The sequence below is a fragment of the Panicum hallii genome, chromosome 4 (assembly GCF_002211085.1).
Source record: "Panicum hallii strain FIL2 chromosome 4, PHallii_v3.1, whole genome shotgun sequence".
In the NCBI taxonomy this organism is placed as follows: Eukaryota; Viridiplantae; Streptophyta; class Magnoliopsida; order Poales; family Poaceae; genus Panicum; species Panicum hallii.
Genome location: NC_038045.1, coordinates 52,586,827 through 52,614,789, shown reverse-complemented (window position 1 = coordinate 52,614,789; position 27,963 = coordinate 52,586,827). Strand labels below are relative to the sequence as shown.

Sequence of the window (27,963 nt, the reverse complement as noted above, 5' to 3'; positions counted from 1 at the left end):
TTCAAAAAATTAGATTCAACATTTTCTAAAAAATAGATCAACATTTAAAAATAGCAGATTCAACATTTTTTAGAAACATATATCAATATTTTAAAAAGAAATACTACCATCAACAATTTTCACAACCTATTTCAACATTTTGAAAAAAAGAGATTCAATATTTTTCAAAATCTAGATCAATATTCTTTTTATCCTAACTTCTTCTTCTCCGGCAATGGCTGCGGCACGCGGAGGAGCCGCAGTGGCGGCGGCGCACGCACGCGGGGTGGGGATTATCTAGGCTAAATTTTAAAGCCCTTTACCTTCTCTACACACGGACCTCACCGTGCCTATCAGCTGGAATTCAAGATTGGATTGGATCCTAGCTAGTAGCTACTACTGTATATACAATACATGTCATTGTTTTCTTTTCTGGAACGTGCAGGAGAACTGCGTGTCGTATTAGGCTAATCACAGTGGGGGGTTTTATATCCCCTGTTTTCAAGAACGCCACGTCAGTTTGGGGGATGAATGAAACACTACGCCTCAATGGAGAGTTTTATTTTTCCAAACCTAACCAGTGTGATTAAATGCTAGTTGATCTATTGGCGTACGGGATCCCCCATGAAACACGGTGGTCACAGTGGTCGTTTCACGCCATTTCCAACGTCTTGGAAATGAGTTATCAGAGTGTCATGGGGATAAAACTGGTTCCTTTTCTTCCCTCATTAAATCAGTGCCACATCATCAAAAATACTGATGTGTCGTGGTAATTAATGCCATGAAACTCACCATGAAACCCTATTGTGATTAGCATTAATAGATTGAAAAAAAGTGGACCAAAGTACACGCGATTCCACGGCTTAGGTTAGTTTTTTTTTTTTTTGCATTCGCGCAATTTAACTAACTGTCATCGTCATTGTCATTGTCATTGTCATCCTAGCTATCCCTCCCATGTGCAACCACGTGTCGTCGTCTCAACTAATTTTCTTGTCTCTTTTAATTTTCTTCCTGGGTCCTTCTGCCAACTTCCCAAGCAAAGTACCTGAAGGAGGGTCCATGGACCTCAGCTTGGCCCAAAATTGTGTTTCTCTGGGCTTCTGCACCTCGAATATCACTTCCCTTTGCTTGCACACTAGCTGTTTATGGCCCACAAACTTAACCCATTCGATTTCAGAGCTAACAATTCTTCGATTCCGATGTCGAGGTGTGGAGGCCGGTGAGCGGCGGCAGCACGGAGCCGGGGCGACGGCGACGGCGACGCCGCTGTGGTCGGTGGAGTTGAGGCGCAGCGTCTCCACCTCCTCCTGGACGGCCCCCACTGCAGCAGGTTGCATTGGCAGTTGGCACCCCCAGACCACAGAACTTGGCGGCGCTTGCATTGGCCGGGGCGTACTCTTGGCCGAATCAAATCGAATTGTAGGCGAATAATCCAAGGCGTTAATCCCTTTTGAGTGAGTCACACACACACACACACACACACACACACACACATCTCTGCTTTATTTGCTAGGATCGGAACCAACCAAACCAACCACAGGTCACAGGTGGCCGGGCCGGGGCCTCTCCATCATTTGCCAAGAATAGGAATAGGACTCGCTCTCCGATCCTATCCATGTCATCCAATGGATACATCGACGGAAGATGAGGGACACGGAGACGGAGAGGATCGAGGGAGGGAGGGACCTCAGCTCAACCAAACAAACCATCCATGTGGATCGGTAGCAACACCGGCCCAGAGGGAAGAGCGGAGGAGCACCTCGATCACGCACTTGTTGGGGACAATCCTAGCCTTGCCTAGCCTAGGATAGGAGATTTTCTGATCGATCGCCCCCTGTACTGCACATCCTGCCGCACGCAGCTCATCATCTGAATCTATCGCCGGCCATTCGCGTCCTGTCCATGACGCGCTGACGACCACCTGCCTGGCCGTTCCTTCAGGTACGGTAATCCCCTAACAGCATCCGCACTGCCCCTTGCCCTTTCTGATTGCGATCCGGACGCAATCGCAATCACGTCTTGCTTGCAAAATCATCCATCTTTAATTATCTATCTCAACATTCTGTATCTGAAAATCACCGCGCGCGTATTTTGGTGTTTCAGATCACTTTTTGGTAACATGCATGCATGGTTAACTGGGAGCCATTTTTGTGCCTGGAGCACAAAAGCTCATGGCTTTATGAATGGCCACTAACATTGTACACTACTGCATCTCTCAATAGGGAACAAGAACGGCGGCACATTGCCAGGGCACGAATTGTCCTGAGGTTCTTCGAAACCCAGAGATTTAGATCAGGCACACAATGTCAGCTTCTGAGTTCAGGATTCCGTACCAGCAAGTAAGCGGCTCGTATGTTTCAACAAGAATTTTCAGGTTTCGTGCTGGAGTTTGCTTATCAGTGTATACATGCAAGAATCTGCTGTATTATATATTCAACTACCTTTAGTGGAGTAATGGGATATTATAACAGTTCTGAGTTTGGTAGCAATCCCATTATATGCTCATCTCAGATAGCATTTTAGTGAAGAATCATTCAGATTTAAGAGAGTAAATTTAGTTAAAGCGCAGAGAATATGTTCCATAACGCATATCTAGCTGAAAGAAAGTTCTTTTCTCATTATGCCTTGCATTGTGGAAAAAAAACTGTCAATGTAAAATCCGCCTCTTCTCTCTCTCAATAAATCACAGTTTAATCGTTCAACTATGTCACTGTGCTACATGTTCACTCCACTTTGTTTCATTTTGTTGATAGGTTTCTTCTTCACAGCCTGTTGAGAATGCAAATCAGTTCAAGACCTGCCGATGTGGGGAGGGAGACACATCTGAAACTGGTGACAGCCCGCCAACTTCCTGTCCTAGTTGCCAGGTTTGTGACATCTCCTTACACCTAAAGGCTTTGTGCTGCAGCAAAAAAAAATAAAAGAAAGAAAATAAACAACCTTTTCAATGCTGTAGTGTCTCCTAAAATTAGTACGCTGCTCGACACGTTGTTGGGTACTTAGCTTTATCAGCTGACTTTATACAATCATCCAATGTTTCACAAGCTGCCATTGCTATGCAGAGCTGGCACTGATGCTTATCTGCAACTTGGCTGTGCCTCAGCGTATGGTCAAAATGAAAGTTATTAGAAACGCAATTTAGAGTTACAAACTATACTATTAATTTAGGTCATGATAAATAGTAAAAATAAAAGAATGTGCCTTGTTATTTTGTCCATATCTTTGTAGGAGAATTTTCAAGGCCAATGACAAATGCTATTGTAGTGCAGATCCTTAAGAGTGGGCATTTACTACTTTCATCAAAAGGTACGCTTTCCTTCAAATATGTATGATAATGCATAATTCTGTGTTCTCCTTTCTCTCCTCTAATATCTCAAATAGTTTGCCATCATTTTTTTAGTGCCTAATGTTGATAGTTTGTTTAAGCTTGTCTGCCCTACTTAGTAACATTTTACATTTGATCACTTTTAATTTTGAGTTAAAATATTACACATTAAATCTGCTATATACAGGAATTGGATGGACATCATGGAAAAAGCGCTGGTTTGTTCTTACAAGGGCATCGTTAGTGTTCTTCAGAAGTGACCCTGTAAGATATATTGTGCCCACATATTGCACTATTTCCTTGAATGTTGTTCCTTTTTCTTTATGTTATACTGTTGGATACCTGTACTTTTTTTGTTTCTTTACATCATTATTTATATGTCAGTCTGCTCTCTGTGATATCCTATTCATATGTTTGAGGTAAAATAAAGAAGCTTTAGCAGTGCTGATTCGCTTTTCATGAGGAGATCTAAGTCTTCTAGCAGATACAGTCCCAAATCCCATAAAAATATAAAACCTGCACTTTGTCAGTGAGAATGTACTGCCGTAAGTCTTATTTATGTTACCTTGTTAGTCACTACTTGTGATGGCTGGAGTTGTTGTATCTGCTAGACCAACTGAGCTCTGTTTTTACTGGGTCCTCTGGATACAGTTATACCATGATCATCTATTAAAATCTACACACAACTACTTGTGATAATAGCATTTTATTGCTCAGATACCTCTATAGAATTAACATGTCTATGCTGCGTTTAGATCAGAATACAATTAACATTCCCTACACATTTTATGAGGGGAAACATTCTGGTGGGACTAGTGGTGAAGTGTGATACATTTTCGTCCTATTAGTCGCATACCAAAAGTTGCACGAAACAAAGTTAAGGCTACTTTTGATTGTCACTGTGACAGTTTTCCTACAGCATAGACATGATCAAAGTACAATTGCTAAAGCTTGTATTTCTGTGATTATTTTTCAAGTTTGGTTTCTTAACATACAAAACAAAGCATTTTTTCAAGGAAAAATTAAGCTGATCAGCTTAGGTGGGCACACCGTGGTTACTCCTAATAATGTGCTTTAATTTCAGAATGTACCCCCTCCAAGAGGAGCTGAACCAATTGTCACACTCGGTGGAATCGACTTGAATAGCTCCGGAAGGTTTGCATCGAAAACCAAAACTTTGACAAAAGGTTGATGATTCTTCAATACTAACTGATAAGTTTATAATCTTGTGGAATGCTTAAGTGTTGTCGTCAAAGAAGAAAGGAAACTTCTGACAGTGTTATTTCCTGATGGCCGTGATGGACGGACTTTCACTCTGAAGGTTAGTTGTCCGCTTCATACAATTTCCAGCATATCACTTCTGGTGTTCCATGCGGAGTTGGCTGTGTGTTGCAGTTTGCACAACTGACTGTGGCTGGCAGTGATTGGTGAAGCAGTAGCAGTAATGGTTAGATTGAGGGGACGACCATGCTAGCTGTAGTCCGGTAGTCCCTTAGGGGCTTGCAGGGTTCTGCCCTGTGTTTACAAAGTGGCCCATTTTTTGTTCCATTATGCAGGTATCATATTATTTCTGAATTGATGGTATGAATTTTCACCAAGCAGGCCGAAACCTTAGAAGACCTTAATGAGTGGAGAAGTGCATTGGAAAATGCTCTAGCACAAGCACCAAGTGTAGCAAATACAATGGGGCAAAATCCAATATTCAGCACTGATGTAGCGGCAGAACCTGCTGAAGCTCCAGCTGAACAGTGTAAGCCGTGTTGTCTTTCATCACTTGACCACCATTTGAGACATTAGAACTTTTTAATACGCCTGCATCTCTTACTGTTGGAGTATATTGGGCCCATGTGTATAGGGCCCATAGAGGCCCATGTATATATATAACCTCTCTACCCTGTTTAGTGTTTTGTATGGGAAAATAATCTTCTTCATGGTATCAGCCTAGGCCTCTCTCTCCTGCCCGCCGCCGGCCCCTCCTCCTCTCCTCTCCTCCTTCCCTCCCATCTCCTCTTCCTCTCCCTCCTCTGCTCCCGCTCGCGCCGATTTGGGCGCCTGGGCCGCCGGCGCCGGGCCGCCGCCGTCCGGTTTTCCCGCCACCGCGCTGGTCCTCGCGGGGGCGCCGGCCGCGGGCGCCGCCGCGGCACCTCTGCTCCAGGCGCCGCGGCACCTCTGCTCCAGGCGCTGCGGGGGCTGCCGCCGGACGCCGCTGCGGGCGCCACTGCGGGCGCCGTCGCCCCCCTGCTCTAGGCGCTGCAGGGGCCGCCGCCGGCGCAGGGGCCGCGGCAGCCGCCTCCTGCCGCCCTGGGCCCCCTGCAGCCCGACGCCGCCACTGCCGGCACTGAAATGCTGGCGCGGGCGCCGGGGCTGCGGGACCCCAGCCGCGCGCCGCCGTCGATCCGGCCGTCCTGCGGGCCGCTACGCAGCTGCTGCAGGCCGCGGGCACCGATCTGCCGCCCTGCAGGCCGCAGTGTAGCTGCTGCCGGCCGCAGACGCCGATCCCGACGCCGCCGCTGTGGCCCCCCGCGACGCTGTCGCTGCGGGCACGTAGCCTGTCGTCGATGCAGCTCCCGGTGTCGCACGGTCTGGCCTCGGGATGGCGCCCGAGGATGCGCCGCTCTCCGCCGCCGCCTTCCGTGGACAGCAGGCCAACGCCGCTCTCGCCGCGGCCCTCCTCGCCGCCAAGTCGGAGGCTTCGGCGGCCCAGGAGCGGGTCCGTGTGGCTGCCCTCGCCTGGGAACGCGAGCGCGGCACGGCCGACGCCCTTGCTCTCCGGGTCGCCGAGGCGGAGCGCTTCCTCCGCATCTCCTCCGGCCAGCCCGTCGACCCTGAGCACGGCACCTCCTCCTCCTTCCAGGCCCCGCCCGCTGGATCTGGAGCCCGGTACGCCCCGACCGACCCCATGATCGCCCAGCTCCACCTCCAGGCAGCCGGCGTCCAGAACATCAGAGCCCTGGTCTCCGTCCTCCTCGACCCCGCGTCTTCCTCCTACAGCCGCTGGCGGGACCAGGTCCTCCTCACCCTCAGCCGCTACGCCCTCGACGACCACGTCCTCGTCGACTCGCCGATCGAGGCGCGGGATGTGGCGTGGCTGCGTCTCGACAGCGTCGCCATGTCCTGGATCTTCGGGACCATCTCCCTAGATTTTCAGGACCTCTTCAGGACCCACGGCGGCACTGCGCGGCAGGCTTGGGTGGCGCTCGAGGGGCAGTTCCTCGGCAACGCCGAGTACCGCACCCTCCAGCTCGACGCGACTTTCCGCACCTTCGTCCAGGGGGACCTCTCCGTCGGTGAGTACTGCCGGCGGATGAAGAGCATGGCTGATGCTCTTCACGACCTCGGGGATCCGGTGTCCGATCGGGTCTTGGTGCTCAATGTCCTACGGGGCCTGAGCAGCACCTACGACCACCTGAAGTGCTGGATCGCCCGCCAGAGGCCCTTTCCCACCTTCCTGCAGGTCCTGGACGACCTCGCCCTTGAGGAGATCACCAGGGGTCTCACGTCCGGATCCTTCTCGCCCAACCCCGCCGCGCTCGTTGCTACTCCACTGGCCTCCTCCGCTGCTCCTGCCACCTCCCTCCTTGGTGCTGCTCCCGCCGGGCAGACCGGAGGCAGGGGGGGGTGTGGACGTCGCCGGCGCCGTGGTGGTGGTACGGGTGGCCCTGTTCCTGGGGGTACCGGTACCGGTGGCCCTGCTCCTGGGGGTACCAGTACCGGTGGGGGCCGTCGGGGCGCGTCGACCCCGGCTCCTGCTCCTGCCCCTGCCCCTGGAGGTACGCCCTGGCCATCCTTCAGCAACCCATGGTCAGGGCGCATCTCGATGTGGCCGTTCTAGGGTCCAGTAGGGGGGCTTCGTCCTCAGCTCCAGCCGGCGGCCATGTTCACGGATGCTGCTCCACTCTTCGCGCCGTCCTGGACCCCGCCCGCTCAGCCTAGCCAGCAGCCGACCTGGCCTGGGGGGTGGGACCAGGCCGCTCTGGCGCAGTCCTTTAGCACCATGGGACTGACACCGCCGGCCAGCACCGAGTGGATCGCCGACTCGGGTGCCTCGTTCCATACCACCCCTGATGCCGGTATCCTCTCTTCTGTCCGACCCCCACACCCCTCTTGTCCTTCTTCTATCATGGTTGGTGATGGGTCTTGCCTTCCTGTCACCGCCGTGCGTTCTGCCCCTCGTCTTCCTAATGTTCTTGTTGCTCCTCGAATGGTTCACAACCTTCTTTCCATTCGCCAGTTTACTGCTGACAACTCCTGTTCTATCGAATTTGACTCCTCTGGTTTTACTGTGAAGGATTCGGCTTCCCGGCGTCCACTTCTCTGATGTGACAGCCCGGGGCCCCTTTACACCCTTCGGCTTCCTGCTTCCGCTGCCTCGCCTTTCGGCTTCTTTGACTGCTGCTTTTGCCGTGACACCTTCTTCCACCACCTGGCACCGCCGGCTTGGTCACCCCGGCCGCGACGTTTTGGCTCAGCTCAGCCGTAGTACCGATGCTCCTTGTACTAAGGCTCCTGCTGAGCACCTCTGTCATGCGTGCCAGTTAGGTCGTCATGTTACACTTCCATTTTCTTCTTCTTCTTCGCATGCTGCGCATGTTTTTGATCTGATTCACTGTGACCTGTGGACATCTCCTGTACTCAGCATGTCTGGTTATAAATATTATCTGGTCATTGTTGATGATTTTTCTCATTACTCTTGGACTTTTCCTCTGCGTGCCAAGTCTGAGACCTTCCCCACCCTCATCCACTTCTTTGCCTAGGTGTCCACTCAGTTCGGCCTCACAATTAAGACCGTCCAGTGTGACAACGGGCGGGAGTTCGATAACTCCACCTCCCGGTCCTTCTTCCTATCTCGGGGTGTTCAGCTGCGTATGTCTTGTCCGTATACCTCTCCTCAGAACGGCAAGGCTGAGCGGATGATTCGCACGACGAACGACGTCGTGCGCACCCTTCTGATCCAGGCCTCTCTACCCCCGCGCTTCTAGGCTGAGAGCCTCCACACCGCCACCTACCTACTCAACCGTCTCCCATCCACTGCTTCTCCTGCTCCCACTCCACACCACGCTCTCTTCGGTACCCCTCCTCGCTACGACCACCTTCGGGTCTTCGGGTGCGCGTGTTACCCTAACACCTCCGCCACCGCTTCTCACAAGCTGGCGCCCCGCTCGACTCGTTGTGTGCTCCTCGGGTACTCCCCTGACCACAAGGGGTACCGATGCCTTGACCTCACCTCTCGTCGCGTTTTGATCTCCCGACACATCGTCTTTGACGAGTCGGATTTCCCCTACTCTACCTCCTCTACACCTTCTCCCGACCCCGAGCTGGAGACTCTGTTTCCGACTGACACGGTGGTTCAGCCACCGTTACCTGTCTGTCCTTTTCCTACAGGTTTCCCCGGCACGCCGGCACCGTTTCCGGCGATCCCTGCTGCGCCGAGCGCGGCCCCGGTGCCCGCGGTCGCGCCAGGCGCGGTCCCCGGACCTCCGGTCGTGCCGCGCGCGGACCCGGTGTCTCCCGCTGCGCCACGCGCGGCCTCGGTGCCTTCACGTGCACCTGCGCGGTACGCCCAGCCGCTGCAAGTGTACCGGCGTCACTCGGCGCCGACCCCGGCACCACAGCGGTACGCTGAGCCGGTGCAGGTGTACCGGCGTCGTTCAGCGCCGACACTGTCGCCGCCTCCTGCTCCGGAGGCTCCTGCGACGCCGGAGCCGTCGCCGCCGCCTCCTCCGGCTCCCTCTCGAGCCGAGCCAGAGGTATACCACCCGCCTATCATCCATCGGGATCCTTGGCATATCCATCCCATGGTGACTCGGCGGATGGCGACTCAGGCCGCGACTCTCTCCGCCGCCAAGGGAGAGCCGCGGGTCTCTCTGGTACCCTCCTCTATCCGCGACGCTTTGGCGGATCCTCACTGGCGTCGCGCGATGGAAGAGGAGTACGCGGCTCTTCTTGCCAACCAGACGTGGGACCTCGTGCCGCGTCCGTCTGGTTGCAATGTGGTGACTGGCAAGTGGATCTGGACGCATAAGCGTCGGGGCTGATGGCACACTGGAGCGCTACAAGGCTCGCTGGGTTCTCCGGTGGTTCACTCAGCGGCCTGGTGTGGACTATGATGAGACCTTCAGCCCAGTCGTGAAGCCTGCTACAGTGCGCACAGTCCTCTCGCTTGCGCTCTCGCGCTCTTGGCCTATGCACCAACTGGACGTGAAGAATGCGTTTCTTCACGGCGCTCTGTTAGAGACTGTTTACTGCTCTCAGCCAGCGGGATTTGTGGATTCGAGTCGTCCGGATATGGTTTGCCGGCTCAACAAGTCTCTCTATGGGCTGAAGCAGGCTCCTAGAGCTTGGTACTCTCGGTTCGCCACGTTCTTGCTGACATTGGGGTTCACCGAGGCCAAATCTGACACGTCTCTCTTCGTCTACCGCCGTGGGGATGAGACTTCCTATCTGCTGCTCTACGTTGATGACATTGTGCTCACAGCCTCTAGTCAGCAGTTGCTTCAGAGTGTCATCTCCTCTCTGCAGCAGGAGTTTGCTATGAAGGATCTCGGTCAGCTCCACCACTTCTTGGGCGTCACTGTTGAGCCTCGCCCGTCTGGTCTTCTCATGCACCAGCGGCAGTACGCACTCGATATCCTGGAGCGGGCTGGGATGACTGATTGCAAGCCCTGCTCCACTCCTGTCAACACTCAGGCGAAGCTATCCGCTGATCTGGGTGATCCGGTGGCTGATCCTACTGCCTACTGGAGTCTGGCGGGTGCTTTGCAGTACCTCACCTTCACCAGGCCGGACCTCACCTACGCTGTCCAGCAGGTCTGTCTCCATATGCATGATCCCCGGGAGTCACACCTTGCTGCGCTGAAGCGTCTCTTCCGCTACGTCCGTGGCACTGTGGACCTCGGCCTGGTACTTCACCGCTCGTCCTCTGTTGAGCTGGTGGTCTACACCGACACTGGCTGGGCTGGCTGCCCGGACACTCGTCGCTCCACTTCCGGCTACGCCGTCTTCCTGGGCGGCAACCTGGTCTCCTGGTCGTCCAAGCGGCAGCCGGTTGTCTCTCGCTCCAGTGCCGAGGCGGAGTACCGGGCTGTCGCTAACGGCGTCGCGGAGGCGTCCTGGCTACGATAGCTCTTGGCTGAGCTCCACAGCCCGCTCGCCAAGAGCACGCTCGTCTACTGCAACAACGTCAGCGCCGTGTATCTCTCCACCAACCCCGTCCAGCATCAGCGGACAAAGCACGTGGAGATCGACCTACACTTCGTGCGCGACAGAGTCGCAATCGGCGATGTTCGGGTCCTTCATGTCCTGACTACCTCCCAGTTTGCTGACATCTTCACCAAGGGACTGCCCTCCTCGACCTTCTCGGAGTTTCGATCCAGCCTCAACGTAGCCGGTGGCTAGTTGTGGCTGCGGGGGGGGGGGGGGGTATTTGCCTTTTGTACTTCTTGTCCAGTCTTGAACACCGCTGCGCCGGTTGTTCAGACTGCGGGGGGGGGGGGGGTGTTGGAGTATATTGGGCCCATGTGTATAGGGCCCATAGAGGCCCATGTATATATATAACCTCTCTACCCTGTTTAGGGTTTTGTATGGGAAAATAATCTTTTTCACTTACAAAGTGTAGAATGGAACTCCTGCAATTTCTGAGAATTGACACTTCAATTTCTTTCTTTTCATTTTTTGTCTCATTATTCAATGAAAGCCAGCTTGATTTCATAATACCATTCTTGTGATAAAAGGATTGAAAATGTCTAGATTTAGTGGTTTTGAAATTATGAAAAGTACTTGAAAAGTGGCTCGAATGCATGGCAGTGCGCCAGTGCGATGTTCTCCTTCATGCCCTTTGTCCTATGTGTATGATTTACAGTTCTATTGAATGCTAACATAAACTTATATACAATTATACGAACTGGGCATAACTTGGTGGAAGGTGTGGCTGTACATGCCTACCACCCAGATTTTAGTCTTCTTCAGCTCGAATTTGTGTGTCTATTTCTTCTTATTTACGATACCACCTAGTTCCTCCTAGGTTTTGAGTTTTTTAATAACATAAACTTTATACTCATGCTTCAATATAGCTGCACTTAGTAGAACTTAGCCTATTTATTTTGTGCATTTTGGCTGATACCCACAACATATATTTGGTTGCATATTAAATTTAGATATTTCATCCTACTTGCATCAGGAGCTTTTGTCACCCAATCTTTCTTCTTATCAGAGCTCATTTTCTTGAGTCAACTGTATCTTTCTAATCCAACTTTCTTGTCACTTGTTTTTGGGGAGGGATGGACTCCTTACATTTCATTATGCTAAGCAAGTTCAGTTGTTTGTCTTGCAGCGGAGGACAGTTCTGTTATTGGCAGACCTGCAGAATTTGCGCTTGTGGACACAGATGGCAGTCCGGCATTTCTGGAAAAGGCCCTGAAGTTCATTGAAGATCATGGTAATTATTTTTGCTTATTGAATTCAGTACACAATCTCGAAAAAAACATTAGATTATGGTGAGTACAAGCACGAATGCGTTGTTAACACACACAAAAAAAACTTTATTTGTAGGGGTCAAGGTAGAAGGGATCCTACGCCAGTCTGCTGATGTTGAAGAAGTCAAGCGCCGAGTTCGGGATTATGAAAAGGGTGATTTCTTTTTTACTAAACCTCTTATTTTCTTATCTAGGATAACTGTGTTTGGTGTTTGGGAGTGTATAGTTAAATTAATAAAATGATCTGTGTCTTTTTACTATTTCTTCATAAAGATATTTTATGCCGGTCGTAATAATGTGCAGAAGTTGTATTTTTGTCTGCTTTAACACATTCGTACAATGTAAAACATATATTTAATTTGATTTCTCAGGGAAAAATGAATTCTCCCCAGAAGAGGATGCACACGTTATTGGTGACTGTATTAAGGTATTTATTTGGCAAGTGTTGGTTACAATCTAATAGAAAGCATTGTATTTTGATGGCATGCTTGTTACTAATTTTTGTTTGGTTGTCGTTTGATACAGTATGTTCTTCGAGAGATGCCATCATCTCCAGTTCCTGCGTCATGTTGCACTGCCCTCGTTAAAGCATACCGTAAGATAAATTTGGAACTTTCTTTATGCATTCAGTAGTCTTCTTGTCTTTCTGAATTGAGGAAACCTATATACAACCTCTGCCATAAAGTACCTACAAATAATTAAATCAATATGTGCCCTTATCCGCAGCATTCTGATGTGTTAGAATTATATGATGATCGAGACTAGTGGTTGTACAGGAACTGACAAGACAAGAAGACTTGATGAGATAAATAGAGTGATATATGAAGTTTTCCCAGAACCAAATCGACAATTGTTGCAGAGGTATCTACCTTTTATTATATGCTTACATTCTATTTTCTTGTCAAAAAAATCTGGGTACTCAACATATTAATGCTTGTGGTGTCATAGTCGGATTTTCATTCTTGACAGAGGTTCTCATCCGTTGACATCATTATAATATATTTACCTTTGAGTTTATTATCCTTTACACCATAGCAACATCCAACGAACGGGCTCCACACTCATCAGGTTTCTTTCAGGATTCTTAAGATGATGCAAATTGTTGGGTCACACAAGGCTGTGAATAGGATGTCTCAATCTGCTTTGGCAGCTTGCATGGCACCACTACTTCTCCGACCTCTTCTTCTTGGTGAATGTGAAATCGACAATGACTTCAGTATGGGAGGGGATGGTTCATTCCAGCTACTTCAAGCTGCTGCAGCTGCAAATCATGCACAAGCTATTGTTATCATTATGATGGAGGAATTTGATCAGATATTTGATGTATTCTCTTTTTACTTCTTCTTTTCCTTTTGTTTAGTCAAGCTCCATTTGAAGTAATACCACACTTAGTTGTTCATGAGTTAATATTCAACTGATTATCATGCAGGACTTGGAAGAAGGTTCCTGTTCTTCAGACGCTTATACGGAGTCTGATGATGATGATGTTGATAAGGAGTATTCCACAGATAATGACATCCATGACGACGACGGTTCTTATGATTCTGGTGAAGATGGCATTGAAGAAGACTTGGATGACAATAGTGAGCACTACTCTGATGGCAGTGAACATGATAGCAAAATCAACGCTAATGTCAAGGATGACAAGGTACTTCAACTGACCATTCATCATTGTATCGATTCCAAAACGTTGTAGATGAGGCATTTTCCATGCTGGTACCAGAAGGTCCTTCAAGACAGATGTTACTTTTCTGTAGCCTTCCATAATATGCTTCAACTTTCACTATGCTATTATTTATTTATTTCAATTTTCTGACTTTGCTAGGTTATAGGCTAGCCAGTTCTTCTTCCTCTGAGCAAACATAGATTGGCTAATTGGCTCCTTGGTTTATATGCTTTATTATCCATTAATATAGGTCCCTAAGTTATGTGTGTGGTCAAAATTTTCCATATTTAAACAGTGGTATTTAAAATGGTTATATTTATAACTGCTTGTCTTTCATGGATATTTTTAAGTCCTGCATATACCGCAAACTGCTTTTGGGCCTTGGAACTATATCCTTACATGAGAAAACCTTGGTTACACTATGTTCGTGGATTATTGAAGAATAGTTTAGGTTACTGCTTCAAAGCACATATAAAGATGCAAATAATTAATTAACTCATATGGCGCAAAGCATTAATTTTTTTCAGAAATGCAGCTTTTATGCCTCTGACTTCAATTTTCTTGATTTATAGGTTAAAAACAAAATTTCAGAAGATGCAGGTAATGACAATAACCAGTCTGTTCAAAAAACAAAAATAGAAAATGGTGCATCAACGGAAGATACTGATCAAAATTCTTCTACTGAATTAATTCATTTTCCAACAAAGTTGCACAAGCGGGGGATACCTCTCAAATGAAGATCAATAGTCGATCCCAACCAAAACAAGAAACATGTGGATCAAATGAATCTAAAGATCACATGGTAAAATCGAATTCTCGTTCATCATCTTCCAAAGAAAAATCTATGGAGAAATCAAGCAGCTCAGGACACAAGGGCAAAAGAACCTTATGGGGCCGTACTTCGGTAAGGGAAATTATTTTTGGTTTTTAATGCGGATAATCTTACAGTATTACTGGAATGCTTGATGTACAGGCAAGAAAAGACCTGTCAACGGAGGAGATTGAATACTGCGGTGATGATGGGTAAGTAACCCTGCCCCTGCTAGGCTGCTAGATGCGCTTTTATGTGACCTTGGCCTTTGGGCATATCCTATTTATTGATAGAGTTGCAAACATATATCCCTTGGAAGCACCAGAATGTTTTTTTGCATTGCATAATAGACAAACTTGCCATTTTCCATTCACTGGTTCAGATTTGTAGCTTTTGTGAAGCTCCTACCATTTGGAGTTTACATGTTAACTTCAACTAGTAGAAATATCACAAACAAAAGTTAACAGCAGTTTGGAACTAAAACACATATAAATTCAAGGAAGCTTTTACAGTTTATGGTTCACATTTGAGTTGTATTATGTTTTGGATTCTGAACTAGGACCCTTATTGATAAACTTGAAAACACCAAGACAGATCTCCAATCGAAAATTGCAAAGGAGGTACAGCCTTTTCCCTTAGGATCACATGAATTGGGTTAAGTGGCATCGTACTTCTCCCTTTGACATGATATTGGTTCTTTTCTTCTTGTAGGCCAAGGAAAATGCAATTCTCCAGGCAAGTCTAGAAAGGCGGAAAGAAGAACTACGTGAGCGCCGTTTAGCACTTGAAAAAGAAGTAAGAACTGAATGCTGAACTTCTTTTTTCAATTCTGGATCAGGAAGACCCTCATAGTGATAGCTTTTACACTTGGATCACTTTGTCTCGATAAGAGATCAGTGTACCATCAAGAAGAAATAAAACTTACAGTAACTATATAAAAACATAAGAAGCTATGCAATGTATTAGTGCTGAAAGCGTTGGGTATGCAAAATTACAGCCATATATATTATAGCACTATTCATTCTTCTGAAAGCTTTTTTTTGTGTGCTTTTCAGAGTCAGCTGTGCATTTTCTCTGTTTGACAATAAAAATTTGTTCATTCAATAGGTTGAAAATTTGAGAGACCTGCTACAGAAGGAGAGAAATTTGAGGACATCCTTGGAGTCTGGGGTAATGAATGTGCGAAGAGGGCAGGTGTCTTTGCCATCAACAATAGATAGCAAGGTAGTTTTCTGTCACTGAGTTTAAGCACGGCTTCTTCTTTTTTTCTTAATAATCTGGAATGTTGTCCTGTTAATAAAAGACTAAGGCTGATCTTGAAGAAGTTGCGACTGCTGAATCTGATATTTTGAACTTGAAGCAAAAGGTTTCTGATCTTCGTGGGCAAGCCAGTGGCCAGCAGCTGTGCTGTGAATCATGCAACAAACGGCTCCTAAGTACAGACAGGATTGGCGGGTAAGATCATGATCTGGCATTTTCTTACAGTTTGGCAACATTTCAGTTGTAAAGTAGTACTTAATTGGGGTCCCTTTCTCCAGAACTGAAAGCTCCTCAGTGGAAGCATCATCAATTGTCGGGAATGATTATGCATCTGACATGGTAAGAGTGCCAAATGCCTTCATTCTGCTCAGTATAAGCGGGAGGAAACTCTTTTTTCAGATCAAAGAAAGCGCAAAGCATTTCAGGGTGATGTTGAGCAATCAAGGAAGCAGACTGCGCAGCATTCACCTTCTTCAACAGACAAGCCAGGTCAGGAGGTGGTCGGGGGCATCAGCCAGAGGGCTCCTCAAAGGATGCACTCGATTGCCAGGGAGGGCCAAGACGGGTCGTCATCCGCGTCCAAGTGGACTTTTGCGCAGAAACAATATTCAAACAGTCCGCTGATATGGGGACTTCACGGATCCAGCAATGCTCATTCGAGTGGCAGGCTAGAGGTTCGTGCTCCATCCTTCCTTCCCTTTTGCTGTCGACTGATGAACTAGTGATGATTGATGAACATGTTGTTGCTGTTGTTGATCAGGAATCTGGTGGAAGCGCCGCTCCAGCAACGTCGTTTGCGTTAGCCAAGCTGACAAACCGGCTCAACTTCCTGAAAGAACGGAGGGCGCTGCTGGCAAGCGAGATGCAGAACCTGGATTTGGGTCGGCCGCCAGCAGCTGCCGCTGCTCCATCAGCCAAGTCCCCAAGCCCAAAAGGGCCTGAGAAGAGGAAAACTTGAGGAGAGTTGATGTTTGTGGTGTGACCATGCTAAGCTAGTCTATATCTGAACCACTGATGTAATTTGTGTGCAGGTCTATCTATCCGTCCATCCATAGTGCTGTCTGTACAGTACATGTTTCCACGGATTTTGTTGCTACAAACTTGCAGGTACATGTAGAGATGCATTGAACGCGACTGCAGCTAGGCAGGCTGTTCTGTTGGATTCATGAGAAATGGAAACAATGCCAACCACGGACCATATTCTAGACAGGATGGATGGCACATATTCTAAAGCTCAAATTGATTGTCTAGCAGCATATTATAGGTTCACAGTAGCACATGAATAACATTAGAGGTACAAGAAAGTGCAGAGATAGATCCTCAACGTCTATCTCTCAGGTCCCAAGTTCTCCTAGATGATGGTAGATTAATAGATATATATGCTGCTTCTACAAGCTTTCACCAGGATTAAGGCATGATATCCAACCACTAACAAGATTGGTGGCTGCCTCTACTCTGCATCACTTGCCCTCCTGGATGATCCTGACGGCCTTGTTCACACCAGCCGCCTTCTCATCCGAGACCGCTCCACCTTCCGGGAGATCAAACTTCCTGCGGCTCAGCGACCTCTGCTTCCCTGGTGGCTGAGGGTCCACAACCTCCAGCATTGCTTCAAGCTCCTCTAGCATAGATTTCTTCGCAACCCTCACCATGTAGTCAGGTCCCTGGATTGAGGCAAAGCAACCAATATGGTTAGAGGCTAGAGCATGCGGACTGTTCCCAAACCACGGGGTCAGGTCAGCAGCCTACAAAGGATGGGCTTTTATACATGCCAAGCACCATCACTTCTACTGATTATATGGGATAAAGTGAGACAGAAGCGAAATGTAGCGAAGGAAATGGCGATATGATAGGCAGCTTACCTCAAGAGCATCCACGGTGATGAGCAGGACAATGATCTTCTCAGAGAACCTTTGGCGCTCTTCGTGGTCATTTGCGATGCGGCGCCTGTAGGAGATGTTATAGAAGAGGGACCTGATCTCCTTGAGCTTGGCTTTGGCCACAGCCAGATCACGCAGGCAGCGAAGCACCTGGGAGCGGTGAGCAAGGTGAGCCCGGTAGGTCATCTGGATAAGCAATGCAGCATCCTGCGGGGACAGCTCCTTCCTCTTTCCCTTGCCATTGCCCTTAGCAAAAGCCTTCAGAGAGGAAAATGCAGAGGGGTAGTCAGTCAGTACAGCAAGCCAGGAATGCAGATCTAGAACGTACAGCCAGCATCCCCAATCTCGTCTCGTTCGTCTAAACCCACAACAATTGTCTACGGCGGTCCTGCTAAAAATCTAATCTTTTCTTCAGGTCACAATAAACTCCAAGGCAAACGCAGCATTAGAAGCTGGCATCTAAAACCCCGATTAAACCATCCACCCAGTGTGGGGGAGGGAAGATGAAAATGTCATACCTTTCTGATGGCAACGCATCCGGCATCGTTGTCGTCGGAGATCTCCTCGATCTTGACGGAGGCGACGGGGCATTTCTTCTCCTTGTTGACGGCCTTGTCTTGCTTCTTCTTCGTCGTCTTCTTCTTGTCGGCGACCTTAGTCTTCTTGTTGTCAGCCTTCTTCTCCTCCTCCTCGTCGTCGGTGTCGCTGGCGGTGAAGTCCTCCTCCCATGTGTAGGCCTGCGACCAAGGCTCGAGGGAGCCCTTGCCCTTGACGGCGGCGCCCCACTTGAGCTTCCTTGGCGCGGCGGAGGAGGCGCCCTTGGCCTCCCACTTCCACTTGCGGTCGAACCCGTCGTCGTTGGGGGATTTGACCTCGGCCTCCCACTTGAGCGTGCGGTCCCCCGCGCGCGGCCTCTCGACGGAGGTCCACTTGACCTTGCGCCCGCCGGCCTCCGTGACGTAGGTGCACTTCCTGGTGGTGGGCTCGGGGCGGCGCGCGGCGACGGCGAGCTCGAGGGTGGCGACGCGGTCGGTGAGGTCGCGGAGGAGGAAGGGGTAGGGGGGCGGGGCGGGGAAGGGGTCGCTGGGGGGCAGGAAGAGGTCGAGGTCGGGGAAGGTGGAGGTGCTGTAGAAGTCCAGGAATGGGCAGGAGGAGAGGGAGGCGGAGGAGGGTTGCGGCGGCGGCGGGAACGGGAAGAAGGGGTCGTCGAGGAAGCGGAGGTAGTGGCGGTGGGATCCCATGGCGACGGCGACGGCAGATCAGAGCTGGCTGCGCTTTGACTGATGAGTCAGCCAATCAGTCTGGGGGAGACCTCCGATCTCCGGCGGTGAGGTGATGTAGCCAATGGTGTGGTGTGTGCGCTGCACGTGACGCGACGCCAACACCGCCCATCCCGGGGACGGCGAGTCGGCGACCATCTGACGATGTATCCATGTGACGACTGACCGAGTGCGCTCCAACACACGGCACGGCACGGCACGGCACGCTGCTCCTCCCCGCTAAAAACCCAACGGCGGCGGCGGCGGCGGCGGCTTGCTGGGCCTTCTTGCCGTTGCAGACTGCAGTTGCGGACCAACGGCTGGCGCATTCCACCTTCCACCGTGATACTGGTTTATTTTTTAAATTACCATTGCGTCACATATTGATATTGTTCAGATGGTAAAAAATTCCACATTTCTACGTTACAACTTACTAGTTCAGTTCCAATAGATATGGTTTACTCTGATAACATCATTCACCATACTTAGCAATATCTTCCTTTTTCTTACTATTGCTGCCTTTTCCATTTTTATTGCTGTAATTCAACTCACCCAACCCAATCCTTTACTACATGATCTTGAGGTCTAAACAGTCATTAGCATCTTAGAAACTGCCATACAATCACATATATTCACCACTAATAAGGTACGAGAAGAAAAAAAACAATTCAAGTTAAAATAATGAGTTATGAAAGCATGCTAATAGTAAAATGGATAACAATTTTAGCATTTGAGTTAGACTAGACTAGAGTACGCAGAGCATCTAGGTTCCAACAACTTGTACACAGCAATTGAGCGAATATCATGAGGTAATTTGTATAATAATAAAATTCTATGTCGACAAACCACGAAATTTAGTAGACAAACCAGAGACGAAGAATACGCTTTCCCGGGAGCAAAACGACTTCCATACCTGTAAGCGGATTGCGGATAGACGGGGCCCAACTTCCTCCTCGCTCGCGCGCGAACAACGCCCCCTTAAACCCTAGCAGCGCCGCCGCCGCCGTCCACGCCGCCGCCATGGAGACTCTCAAGCGCAAGGCCCCGGACGGACCTGCGCCTGCCGGCAACGCCTCCCCTCTCAAGGCGCCGCGCGCAGACGCCGCGGAGCCTCCCGCCCGCACCACCCTCGCCGCCGCGGAGCCCATCGCCTGCGTGCACGACGTCTCCTATCCGGAAGGCTGCGACGCGGCCGCCTCTGCCTCCCGCGTGCTTGCCGGCGGTGCTGAGGGCTCTGAGCCCGCCAAGAAGTTCCCCTTCCCGCTCGACCCGTTCCAGGCCGAGGCCATACGCTGCCTCGACAACGGCGAATCCGTCATGGTAACAATGTCCGAAGTTTTATCTTGCTTTCTCCTCATTGCGTACATTGGCTCATTTTATCATGCCCGAGAGCAAAAATTCCCCATTGCATTTGTCCACACAGCTCGGTGCATGCGCCAAATTATGTTTTTTTTAAACTCCAGTGCCCCCTGAATTAGGACACGGGCCTCCTCAAATTACCTTCACTCAAGGCAATTTGTGCTCATCAACCTGCTGTAGTGTCGATTAGCAATTTAGCATTCATTGAGTTCCCGATTCTCCTACGAGCTGTATGGTATCAGAGTACAGCTCGTAGAAAATCTGCTTTTCTGTTCTATGTTTATTGGCAGGCCATTTCTCCTATGTCAGCTAAGTTGTCTGTCTCTAATTGATGTTTCTATATTTTGCTTTTGTGGATTTACAGGTTTCAGCTCATACATCAGCTGGAAAGACAGTGGTCGCCTTGTATGCAATAGCAATGTCTCTGCGCAACCAACAGCGTGTCATCTATACGTCTCCAATCAAGGCATTGAGCAACCAAAAATACAGAGAGTTCAAAGAAGAGTTCTCTGATGTTGGTCTCATGACTGGGGATGTCACAATCGAGCCGAATGCCTCCTGCCTGGTACTAGTTGCTCCTCGCACTATTCTTTCAGATCACTTCTTGTATGTATCTGTGCTTGGCTCTTGAAAGCATGCCCTGTCTATGCAGGTCATGACCACGGAAATTTGGCGGAGCATGCAGTACAAAGGATCTGAGATCATGAGGGAAGTTGCTTGGGTTATATTTGATGAGGTGCATTACATGCGGGATAGAGAGAGAGGAGTGGTGTGGGAGGAGAGTATAGTGATGGCTCCCAAGAACTCACGTTTCGTGTTCCTCTCAGCTACTGTACCTAATGCCAAGGAATTTGCTGATTGGGTAGCTAAGGTCTGTTGCCAAGCTTCCCTAGTTCTCTCCCTTTTTCTGTTGCCATGTCGACGTTGAGTGTTAAACCGAAAGTTCCATGATTTTCATCTCCAACTCATCTACCTGTTAGAAGGCATTTGCTGGTGCTAATTGGTCAAGCATTCATATATTTTTTCAATAGATTGCCCTTTTGTTAATAGTGGAGGTTGTTTTGTTTCTCAGGTACATAAACAACCTTGCCATATAGTATACACCGACTACCGACCCACACCTCTCCAGCACTATGTATTTCCTTCAGGAGGGGATGGATTGTATCTGGTAGTGGATGAGAAGGGCAAGTTCAGAGAGGACAGTTTCCAGAAAGCATTGAATGCGCTTGTCCCTGCAAGTGACGGTAACAAGAAGAAGGAAAATGGGAAGTGGCAGAAAGGTATCGTGGCAGGCAAATCTAGTGAGGAAAGTGACATATTCAAGATGGTTAAAATGATAATTCAGCGTCAATATGATCCTGTGATACTTTTCAGCTTTAGCAAAAGGGAATGCGAATTTCTTGCTATGCAGGTAGTCAATTTAGATAACAGAAATATTTTGTAATTTCATGAAAGAAGATATAAAATTAATTTGATTCATATTTACTATCCTTCCTGTGTGCAATAGATGGCTAAGATGGACTTGAATGAGGATGATGAGAAGGCAAACATTGAAACAATTTTTTGGAGTGCTATGGATTTGCTTTCTGATGATGACAAAAAGCTTCCACAGGCAAGTTAGTCCATCACTTATTAATTTTGGTCTCAGGTATTCCCTATAGGTGTCATGTGTATGTTTGTTGATGGCAGTCTTATGAAATGCTTTTCAAAGCTATTTACAGTGTTACACATTAACCATTTAAAATATTTCTATTGGTAATACATGAACCAGTAGTGGTACTGGTAAGCAATGCTACGAATTCATAATTATTTTAAAAACTGAGTCATCAGAGCCTTTTCAGGTTTCAAACATGCTACCCTTACTGAAACGTGGTATTGGTGTGCATCATTCTGGTCTGTTGCCCATCTTGAAGGAAGTGATTGAGATTCTCTTCCAGGAGGGCCTCATCAAGGTTAGCAAATTTTATGAATCTTATGATGTCTTGAGTCTGTTATTGCTTAGCATAAAAAATAGCACATTGCTGGAGCTACATCAGCACTCCCCAGCTACATTTTATTTGGAGCAATGATAGTTAATCATTAATCGTAGATGCTTTTATATACATTTTGCACCCTTTTTGCTTTAAGCAAGAATTTCATGCTTCAAAAGTTAGGTGATAGTGCTTGATTCCCAGGAGAATAGATTCTGCTAGTTGCTACTGCGTTCTAATTCATAATGAAACTGGAACAGTTCTTTGATTTGCAACACACAAAATGGATCGATCAGGGTTGCGTGATTCTAGGCTGCTAAGCTCGGTTGAACTTGAGTTTCTAAATTTAATGACAAATTCAAACTATTTGCTACTTAAGGACAAATTTATACTACTGGCTACTTTCTGTCAGAGTGGTTCTCATCTCTGCTTAGTGTCATGTATTGTCTTTACTTTGAGAAATGTGTTCACGGTATGTTCTTTTATTCTCTTCTGAATAATGATGGTGTGCTTCACTGAGGATGTTTATAATGTTTACTTTGTAAGACTATGATGTGTGTTGTGGCTTCTTATTTCTTGCTAATATTAAAACCTGGTGTTATAGTGTTTGTTTGCCACAGAAACATTCAGTATTGGGCTGAACATGCCTGCAAAGACTGTTGTGTTTACCAATGTGCGAAAATTTGATGGAGACCGATTCAGATGGTTGTCGAGTGGTGAGTACATCCAGATGAGTGGCCGTGCTGGTCGTCGAGGTATTGATCAGCGTGGTATCTGTATCCTGATGGTAGATGAGAAAATGGAGCCTTCAACTGCCAAAATGATGCTGAAAGGAAGTGCTGATAGTTTGAACAGGTACATATCATGGATCCCTGACACTTCTGGCACCTGTAGAGCATAATTGTTATCTAGCCTGGTTGAATGGTCTGAATGAAAACAAAACATACTGGGATGGACAGATCCTCTCAAATAAGAATAATTACGTTGTTAGAATTGTTAGACAGGTCCATGCTGATAAATATTGTAGAACCATGTGCAACACGCCTGTTCCTTGCATCCTAAAATCTTGAGTTAGAATGCCAACGCTCAAGTTTTGATCAGCTGTCCTTTATATTGTTTTGAGTCATTATGTCTCTAGTAGCTGTTCAAGTGCGAAACTCTTCTGTTCTACACGCTCTCACACAACTTCCCTTCTGTTTATTAGTGCCTTTCATCTGAGCTACAATATGCTGTTAAATCAAATGAGATCTGAGGATGGAGATCCAGAAAAGCTTCTTCGGTTTTCATTTTACCAATTCCAGGCTGATCGAGCTCTCCCTGATCTTGAGGTTTGTTGACATGTCTATTATTTCCTTCTCTTTGAAGCGAAGAATTTACTTATGCCCTAAGTACTATTCGTGGTCATCCTACATGCATCACATATTTACCATAGTTGACAGCCATCAAACACATATTTCGTGCATATATTAAATTGTTGCCTGTTGAAACTTGTACATTACACAGTTTATACTGTACCTGCTCCAAAGTTCATCTGCTGCTATGAACTTATTTTAACGTGTCCTTTAGGTTCGTCTTTTAGTGATTTCTGAGGGAATACTCCCTGGGGATTAAAGTTGACAGCTTTACTTTAAAATTCAATACAGAACAACCTTTCTCCCAAGTTTTACATGTTCCTTCTGGCACCACTGTTGTTACTAGTTTTTCTGTGTATGATGTTGCATGTTCGAAAAAGGAGCATTTGCATGCAAGCATTTTCGGATGTCTTCCAGAGTACTTCAGAGATGTATCCATGCAGTAAGACTTCTGTTGGACATTACACGCTCGTGATAGGAATTTGTGCTGCTAATCTGGTAGACTGAGTGTTTTGTTTTCACCTACTGCTTTTATCTATAAGCACTTTTACTAAAACGGAGACACAGGAACCCAGCAACAAAGCCCAAAACCCCAAACCATTTCATGAAACTTGCAATAACACTCCATTTGAATTTTGTGCAGAAGCAAATCAAGGAACTGGAATCAGATAGGAATTCCATGGTTATTGAGGAAGAGGAGAGCTTGAAGGATTACTATGATCTCTTACAGCAGTACAAAAGTTTGAAGAAGGATGTCCGTGATATTGTCCTATCTCCAAAACATGTTCTGCCTTTCTTGCAACCTGGAAGGCTTGTCCGTATTCTATGCGGCACAGATGAGTCAGCCACCTTCTCCATTGATGAAAATGTCTCATGGGGAATTATTATAAACTTTGAAAAAGTGAAATCCAATGGTGAAGGTATTTAAACAGTTAATCTCATTTTCAACCTATTTCGCTAGTATGGCTTTCTATTTTCTTTACATGTTTAGAATACAAAATGAATTTTATCCGGAAAATGTTTGGTGATGCATTCCGTTACAGGATTATGTAGTTATACACTTTGATGTGGATTGGGATGGGATTTCAGGCTTAAGCCGCAGATATGCCCGCTTACAGTTCACTGTCATGTCCTGATGATTTAGGATCCTTCATGGCTCTTCTGGTATCTGCTCATGTTCATGAGCTTTGACCAATTGTGACAGGTGTTATAACCCCTGTCAGTGTTGTCTAGTCTCTTACCTTGGTGATGAATTGACTGGCAGCCAAGTGCCTCTTCAGAGTTACACATAATTCTGTAAAACCATTCTGATCTCAAACGATTTGGACTTCGCAAAAATTTTATAGATGCATTGATGTGGTTGTGGTTAACTTTTTTCTTTTGACAAGCTGATCTAAAAAAGCTTGATTCTAGTTAGGTTTGGATTAACTATTTGCAGAGTGTAACTTCATCAGTTTGAATTGCAGAACTTTTGGCAGCTTTTAACCTGAAACTGTACCTATGTTAGGACCTCTTTTTGACGAAGTGGATCTTGAATTGTCAACCATACACATCAATTATATCTGGTTTTCATTGCTAAAAATTAGTCACATTACTGTGATTCTAAGTTTCTAACTATGCCTTTAAAGGTCATTGCTGAAAGGGAAAATAGCCCTTTACTTAACTTCTGGTCGTGCTCTTGCAGATAGGAGGCCTGAAGATTATGATTATAGAGTTGATGTCCTTACCAGATGTTCTGTAAGTAAGGATAGCAGCGGAAAGAAAACAATGAAGATTATTCCTCTGAAACAACGTGGAGAACCAGTTGTTATTTCACTGCCACTTTCACAGGTTATTTACTTTGCACATTTCAGCAGTGAAGTTTTTGTCTTATCATTCTATCTCGTGCTAAACTGCCTTTTCCTAATCATGGGGTTAACCTGAATAAAACAGATTGATGGACTAAGCAGCATCCGGATGTACATACCTAAGGATCTTCTGCCCGTAGAAGCTCGAGAAAACACCTTGAGGAAAGTTGAAGAAGTGCTGTCAAGGTTTGCTAAAGATGGGGTACCTCTATTGGATCCAGAAGAGGATATGAGTGTAAGAAAACACTAAGGATGCTGTCAGATTTCCTCTGTTTATTCTTTTCTAATATGACCTGTTCCTTTTAGGTACAATCAAAATCTTTTCGGAAAGCTACCAGAAGAATAGAAGCTCTGGAGGGCTTATTTGAGAAGCATGATATCCATAGTTCTCCACATATCCAGCAAAAACTTAAAGTCTTGCATGCTAAGCAAGAATTATCAGCTAAAATAAAGTCCATCAAAAAGACAATGCGGTCTTCCAGTGCTTTAGCTTTCAAGGATGAGCTCAAGGCCCGGAAACGGGTTCTTCGCAGGCTGGGGTATTGTATTTTTTTTTCTTTACCCCCAGAGTGTGTTGATTTGAAACTTTTAAGATGAAGTGCCTACTTACCTATCTAATGCTTTACTTGTTACAAGTGTACCATGTTTCTGACAACAAATTTGCTGTTTTGAATCCAAATTTTGGTTGTGTAGAGTATAATATTTGGCATCTAATATTGTGATGCGAAAAGACAGACACAGAACATAATCTGTAGGCTAACTTACCAATTAGAATCATCTTCCTCTGGCATGTTGGATGTTTGTTTCATCTTGAATTGAATTGGAAATTTATATGTCCTATCATGAGTTCTAAAATCTCATTGTCAATTCAAAAGAATAGTGTCAGGGATATCATAGTCACACCAACCTTGTAATTTCTCAAGAATCTATATCTTTATTTCAGATATGCTACGGGCGATGATGTTGTGGAAGTGAAGGGCAAGGTGGCCTGCGAGATAAGCTCAGCTGATGAGCTAACATTGACAGAGCTTATGTTTAGTGGCACTTTGAAGGATGCTACCGTAGAACAGATGGTGGCCCTGCTTTCTTGCTTTGTTTGGCAGGAGAAGCTCCAGGATGCCCCAAAGCCAAGGGAGGAGCTTGATTTGCTCTTCTATCAATTGCAGGAGACGGCTAGAAGGGTTGCTAACCTTCAGCTTGAGTGCAAGGTAGTTAATACTACTAAATCATCATATCAAATGCCTGTCCTCGTTTTCTTTTTCCTTTTTTTTTTGGAAAGATATGTGAGCTTGTAGTGCTGCATATATATTGAGTCAGGGTTCTGAAAAGTGATGTTTTGCTCTAACTGATAATGACAGATCCAAATTGACGTGGAAAGCTTTGTGAATTCTTTCCGACCTGACATAATGGAAGCGGTGTATTCATGGGCCAAAGGGTCGAAATTCTACCAAATCATGGAGATGACCCAAGTGTTTGAAGGCAGCTTGATCAGGGCCATCAGGAGGCTGGAGGAGGTTCTGCAGCAGCTAATTCTGGCATCCAAGTCGATTGGGGAAACTGAATTGGAAGCAAAACTTGAGGAGGCAGTCAGCAAGATCAAGAGGGATATAGTATTCGCTGCATCTTTGTACTTGTAACATGTCTTGATGGCGTCATGATTTCATAAGAGCTCCAAAGCGCATAGAGAAATTAAATCACTCCTGGTGGAGCTGTCTGGTGGAAACATGGAGCAGTGATATGGCAGGCAAAGTTTTGTTGGTGGTGTTAACCTTGTAGGGCTTGTTTGGAATGCAAGATGTAAGAATTTTGCAGGAACCTTTGCAGTTCTACCAGAAATTCTGGAGAACCACAGGAATCGATGTAGCTTGTACAAGTAAGTTAGGAATAGTCCATGGACGGAAATCTGTACTGATTTTTGCCCTGTACACAATCACAGACGCACTGAAATCCATTGTTTTTTTTGGTCAGAAGTGAGTGTAAGAAAGAGAGCAGGTCGATTTCAGATTATTTTGTGTGTGTATATTATTGCAAAGCTCAATGTCACTCGCGTGTCAAGCACCAGGTGGGGCCCCCAGTTTGAACTTATTATGTGTGTTGGTTTGGATGTTATTGGCCGGCTGAAGGTCACGGGCTACTATAAGGGGTTGCGTTTGGACGATATCATCATCATTTGAAAGTGAGCATTTGTATGTATGCTGTGGAGAGAGCAGCTGACGGAGACAAAAACCTGTGGAATTAAGTTGATGATGATTATGAATGTGTTGTAGTCCTACTATGGAGTAGATTGCATATAAACAGAGTGAGTGTGGGTCGAAGAACCCGTCCTGGCAACGAAATGCGACTTCTTAAGCATTCAAAATTTATCCCAAATATAACTATCCAACCCACCTGCTTGTCAATATAAACTGACCAAATAAAATACCCCCTCATCATCTATCTCCCCACCAGCCCGAACGTTAATTGCTGGCGTTTAATTGTGTGCATGCTTTGTTTCTAGCTTTGCAAGTCACAACATATTAGTAAGGTGTGATATGGAGCCATGCATTACGCCATCACACACACCAGTAAATTAGAGGGAGTATTATATTTGGTTAGCAATGTAAACATTGTACTTTACTGCTGCAGCTATAGCTGAAGACACTATGGCTACCTCCATCCCAAAATATAATAACTTTTCTATTTTATTAAAGTCAAACATTTTCATCTTTGACCAGTAGTATCTTCAAAAATAATTACTTTTAAATAAAAAAGTTACATATTGCAATAGTTACGATAGTTAATTTT

At 46.7% G+C, this 27,963-nt stretch overlaps 3 protein-coding genes across 6 annotated transcripts; 2 read left to right on the top strand and 1 right to left on the bottom strand.

The window, feature by feature from the left end:
• Positions 1 to 1,531: 1,531 nt before the first annotated feature.
• On the top strand, positions 1,532 to 16,661 carry LOC112889741 (rho GTPase-activating protein REN1-like). 4 transcript variants are annotated; one of them, XM_025956508.1, is made up of 26 exons: positions 1,532 to 1,920; positions 2,202 to 2,318; positions 2,733 to 2,846; positions 3,249 to 3,285; positions 3,492 to 3,568; positions 4,389 to 4,459; positions 4,547 to 4,625; positions 4,907 to 5,054; positions 11,634 to 11,738; positions 11,852 to 11,929; positions 12,147 to 12,202; positions 12,301 to 12,370; positions 12,552 to 12,636; positions 12,855 to 13,098; positions 13,205 to 13,423; positions 14,014 to 14,041; positions 14,149 to 14,345; positions 14,415 to 14,464; positions 14,812 to 14,872; positions 14,964 to 15,047; positions 15,360 to 15,476; positions 15,556 to 15,707; positions 15,791 to 15,851; positions 15,938 to 16,186; positions 16,273 to 16,471; positions 16,544 to 16,661. In XM_025956508.1, the coding sequence occupies exons 2-25, from the start codon at positions 2,283 to 2,285 to the stop codon at positions 16,468 to 16,470; spliced, it is 2,616 nt and encodes an 871-aa protein (XP_025812293.1). In that variant the 5' UTR covers positions 1,532 to 1,920; positions 2,202 to 2,282; the 3' UTR covers position 16,471; positions 16,544 to 16,661. The 4 variants fall into 4 exon arrangements, with proteins under 4 accessions (XP_025812293.1, XP_025812295.1, XP_025812294.1 ...); XM_025956510.1 differs by having other exon boundaries at positions 15,619 to 15,707; positions 16,273 to 16,574; XM_025956509.1 differs by having other exon boundaries at positions 15,613 to 15,707; positions 16,273 to 16,574.
• Positions 16,662 to 16,737: 76 nt separating this feature from the next.
• On the bottom strand, positions 16,738 to 18,777 carry LOC112889742 (BAG family molecular chaperone regulator 7-like). The gene is made up of 3 exons (XM_025956511.1): positions 17,911 to 18,777; positions 17,375 to 17,650; positions 16,738 to 17,176 (listed from the first exon to the last, which is right to left on the bottom strand). The coding sequence occupies exons 1-3, from the start codon at positions 18,631 to 18,633 to the stop codon at positions 16,973 to 16,975; spliced, it is 1,203 nt and encodes a 400-aa protein (XP_025812296.1). The 5' UTR covers positions 18,634 to 18,777; the 3' UTR covers positions 16,738 to 16,972.
• Positions 18,778 to 19,671: 894 nt separating this feature from the next.
• Positions 19,672 to 27,186, top strand: LOC112889365 (DExH-box ATP-dependent RNA helicase DExH9). The gene is made up of 14 exons (XM_025955949.1): positions 19,672 to 19,971; positions 20,375 to 20,575; positions 20,663 to 20,881; positions 21,083 to 21,421; positions 21,518 to 21,622; positions 21,852 to 21,962; positions 22,585 to 22,835; positions 23,185 to 23,308; positions 23,976 to 24,252; positions 25,017 to 25,162; positions 25,265 to 25,414; positions 25,486 to 25,718; positions 26,123 to 26,387; positions 26,538 to 27,186. The coding sequence occupies exons 1-14, from the start codon at positions 19,672 to 19,674 to the stop codon at positions 26,814 to 26,816; spliced, it is 3,000 nt and encodes a 999-aa protein (XP_025811734.1). The 3' UTR covers positions 26,817 to 27,186.
• The last annotated feature ends 777 nt before the right edge of the window (positions 27,187 to 27,963 follow it).

Excerpts from the sequence above, each read along its gene's own strand:
- LOC112889365 (XM_025955949.1), top strand. The coding sequence starts at position 19,672 with ATGGAGACTCTCAAGCGCAAGGCCCCGGACGGACCTGCGCCTGCCGGC. Across the intron at positions 24,253-25,016 it reads AGTGAAATCCAATGGTGAAG|ATAGGAGGCCTGAAGATTAT; the intron begins GTATTTAAACAG and ends GTGCTCTTGCAG. Across the intron at positions 25,415-25,485 it reads ATCCAGAAGAGGATATGAGT|GTACAATCAAAATCTTTTCG; the intron begins GTAAGAAAACAC and ends TGTTCCTTTTAG.
- LOC112889741 (XM_025956508.1), top strand. The coding sequence starts at position 2,283 with ATGTCAGCTTCTGAGTTCAGGATTCCGTACCAGCAA. Across the intron at positions 4,460-4,546 it reads GACTTGAATAGCTCCGGAAG|TGTTGTCGTCAAAGAAGAAA; the intron begins GTTTGCATCGAA and ends GGAATGCTTAAG. Across the intron at positions 13,099-13,204 it reads AATTTGATCAGATATTTGAT|GACTTGGAAGAAGGTTCCTG; the intron begins GTATTCTCTTTT and ends ATTATCATGCAG.
- LOC112889742 (XM_025956511.1), bottom strand. The coding sequence starts at position 18,633 with ATGGGATCCCACCGCCACTACCTCCGCTTCCTCGACGACCCCTTCTTC. Across the intron at positions 17,651-17,910 it reads GATGCGTTGCCATCAGAAAG|GCTTTTGCTAAGGGCAATGG; the intron begins GTATGACATTTT and ends TCCTCTCTGAAG. Across the intron at positions 17,177-17,374 it reads TCACCGTGGATGCTCTTGAG|GGACCTGACTACATGGTGAG; the intron begins GTAAGCTGCCTA and ends GCCTCAATCCAG.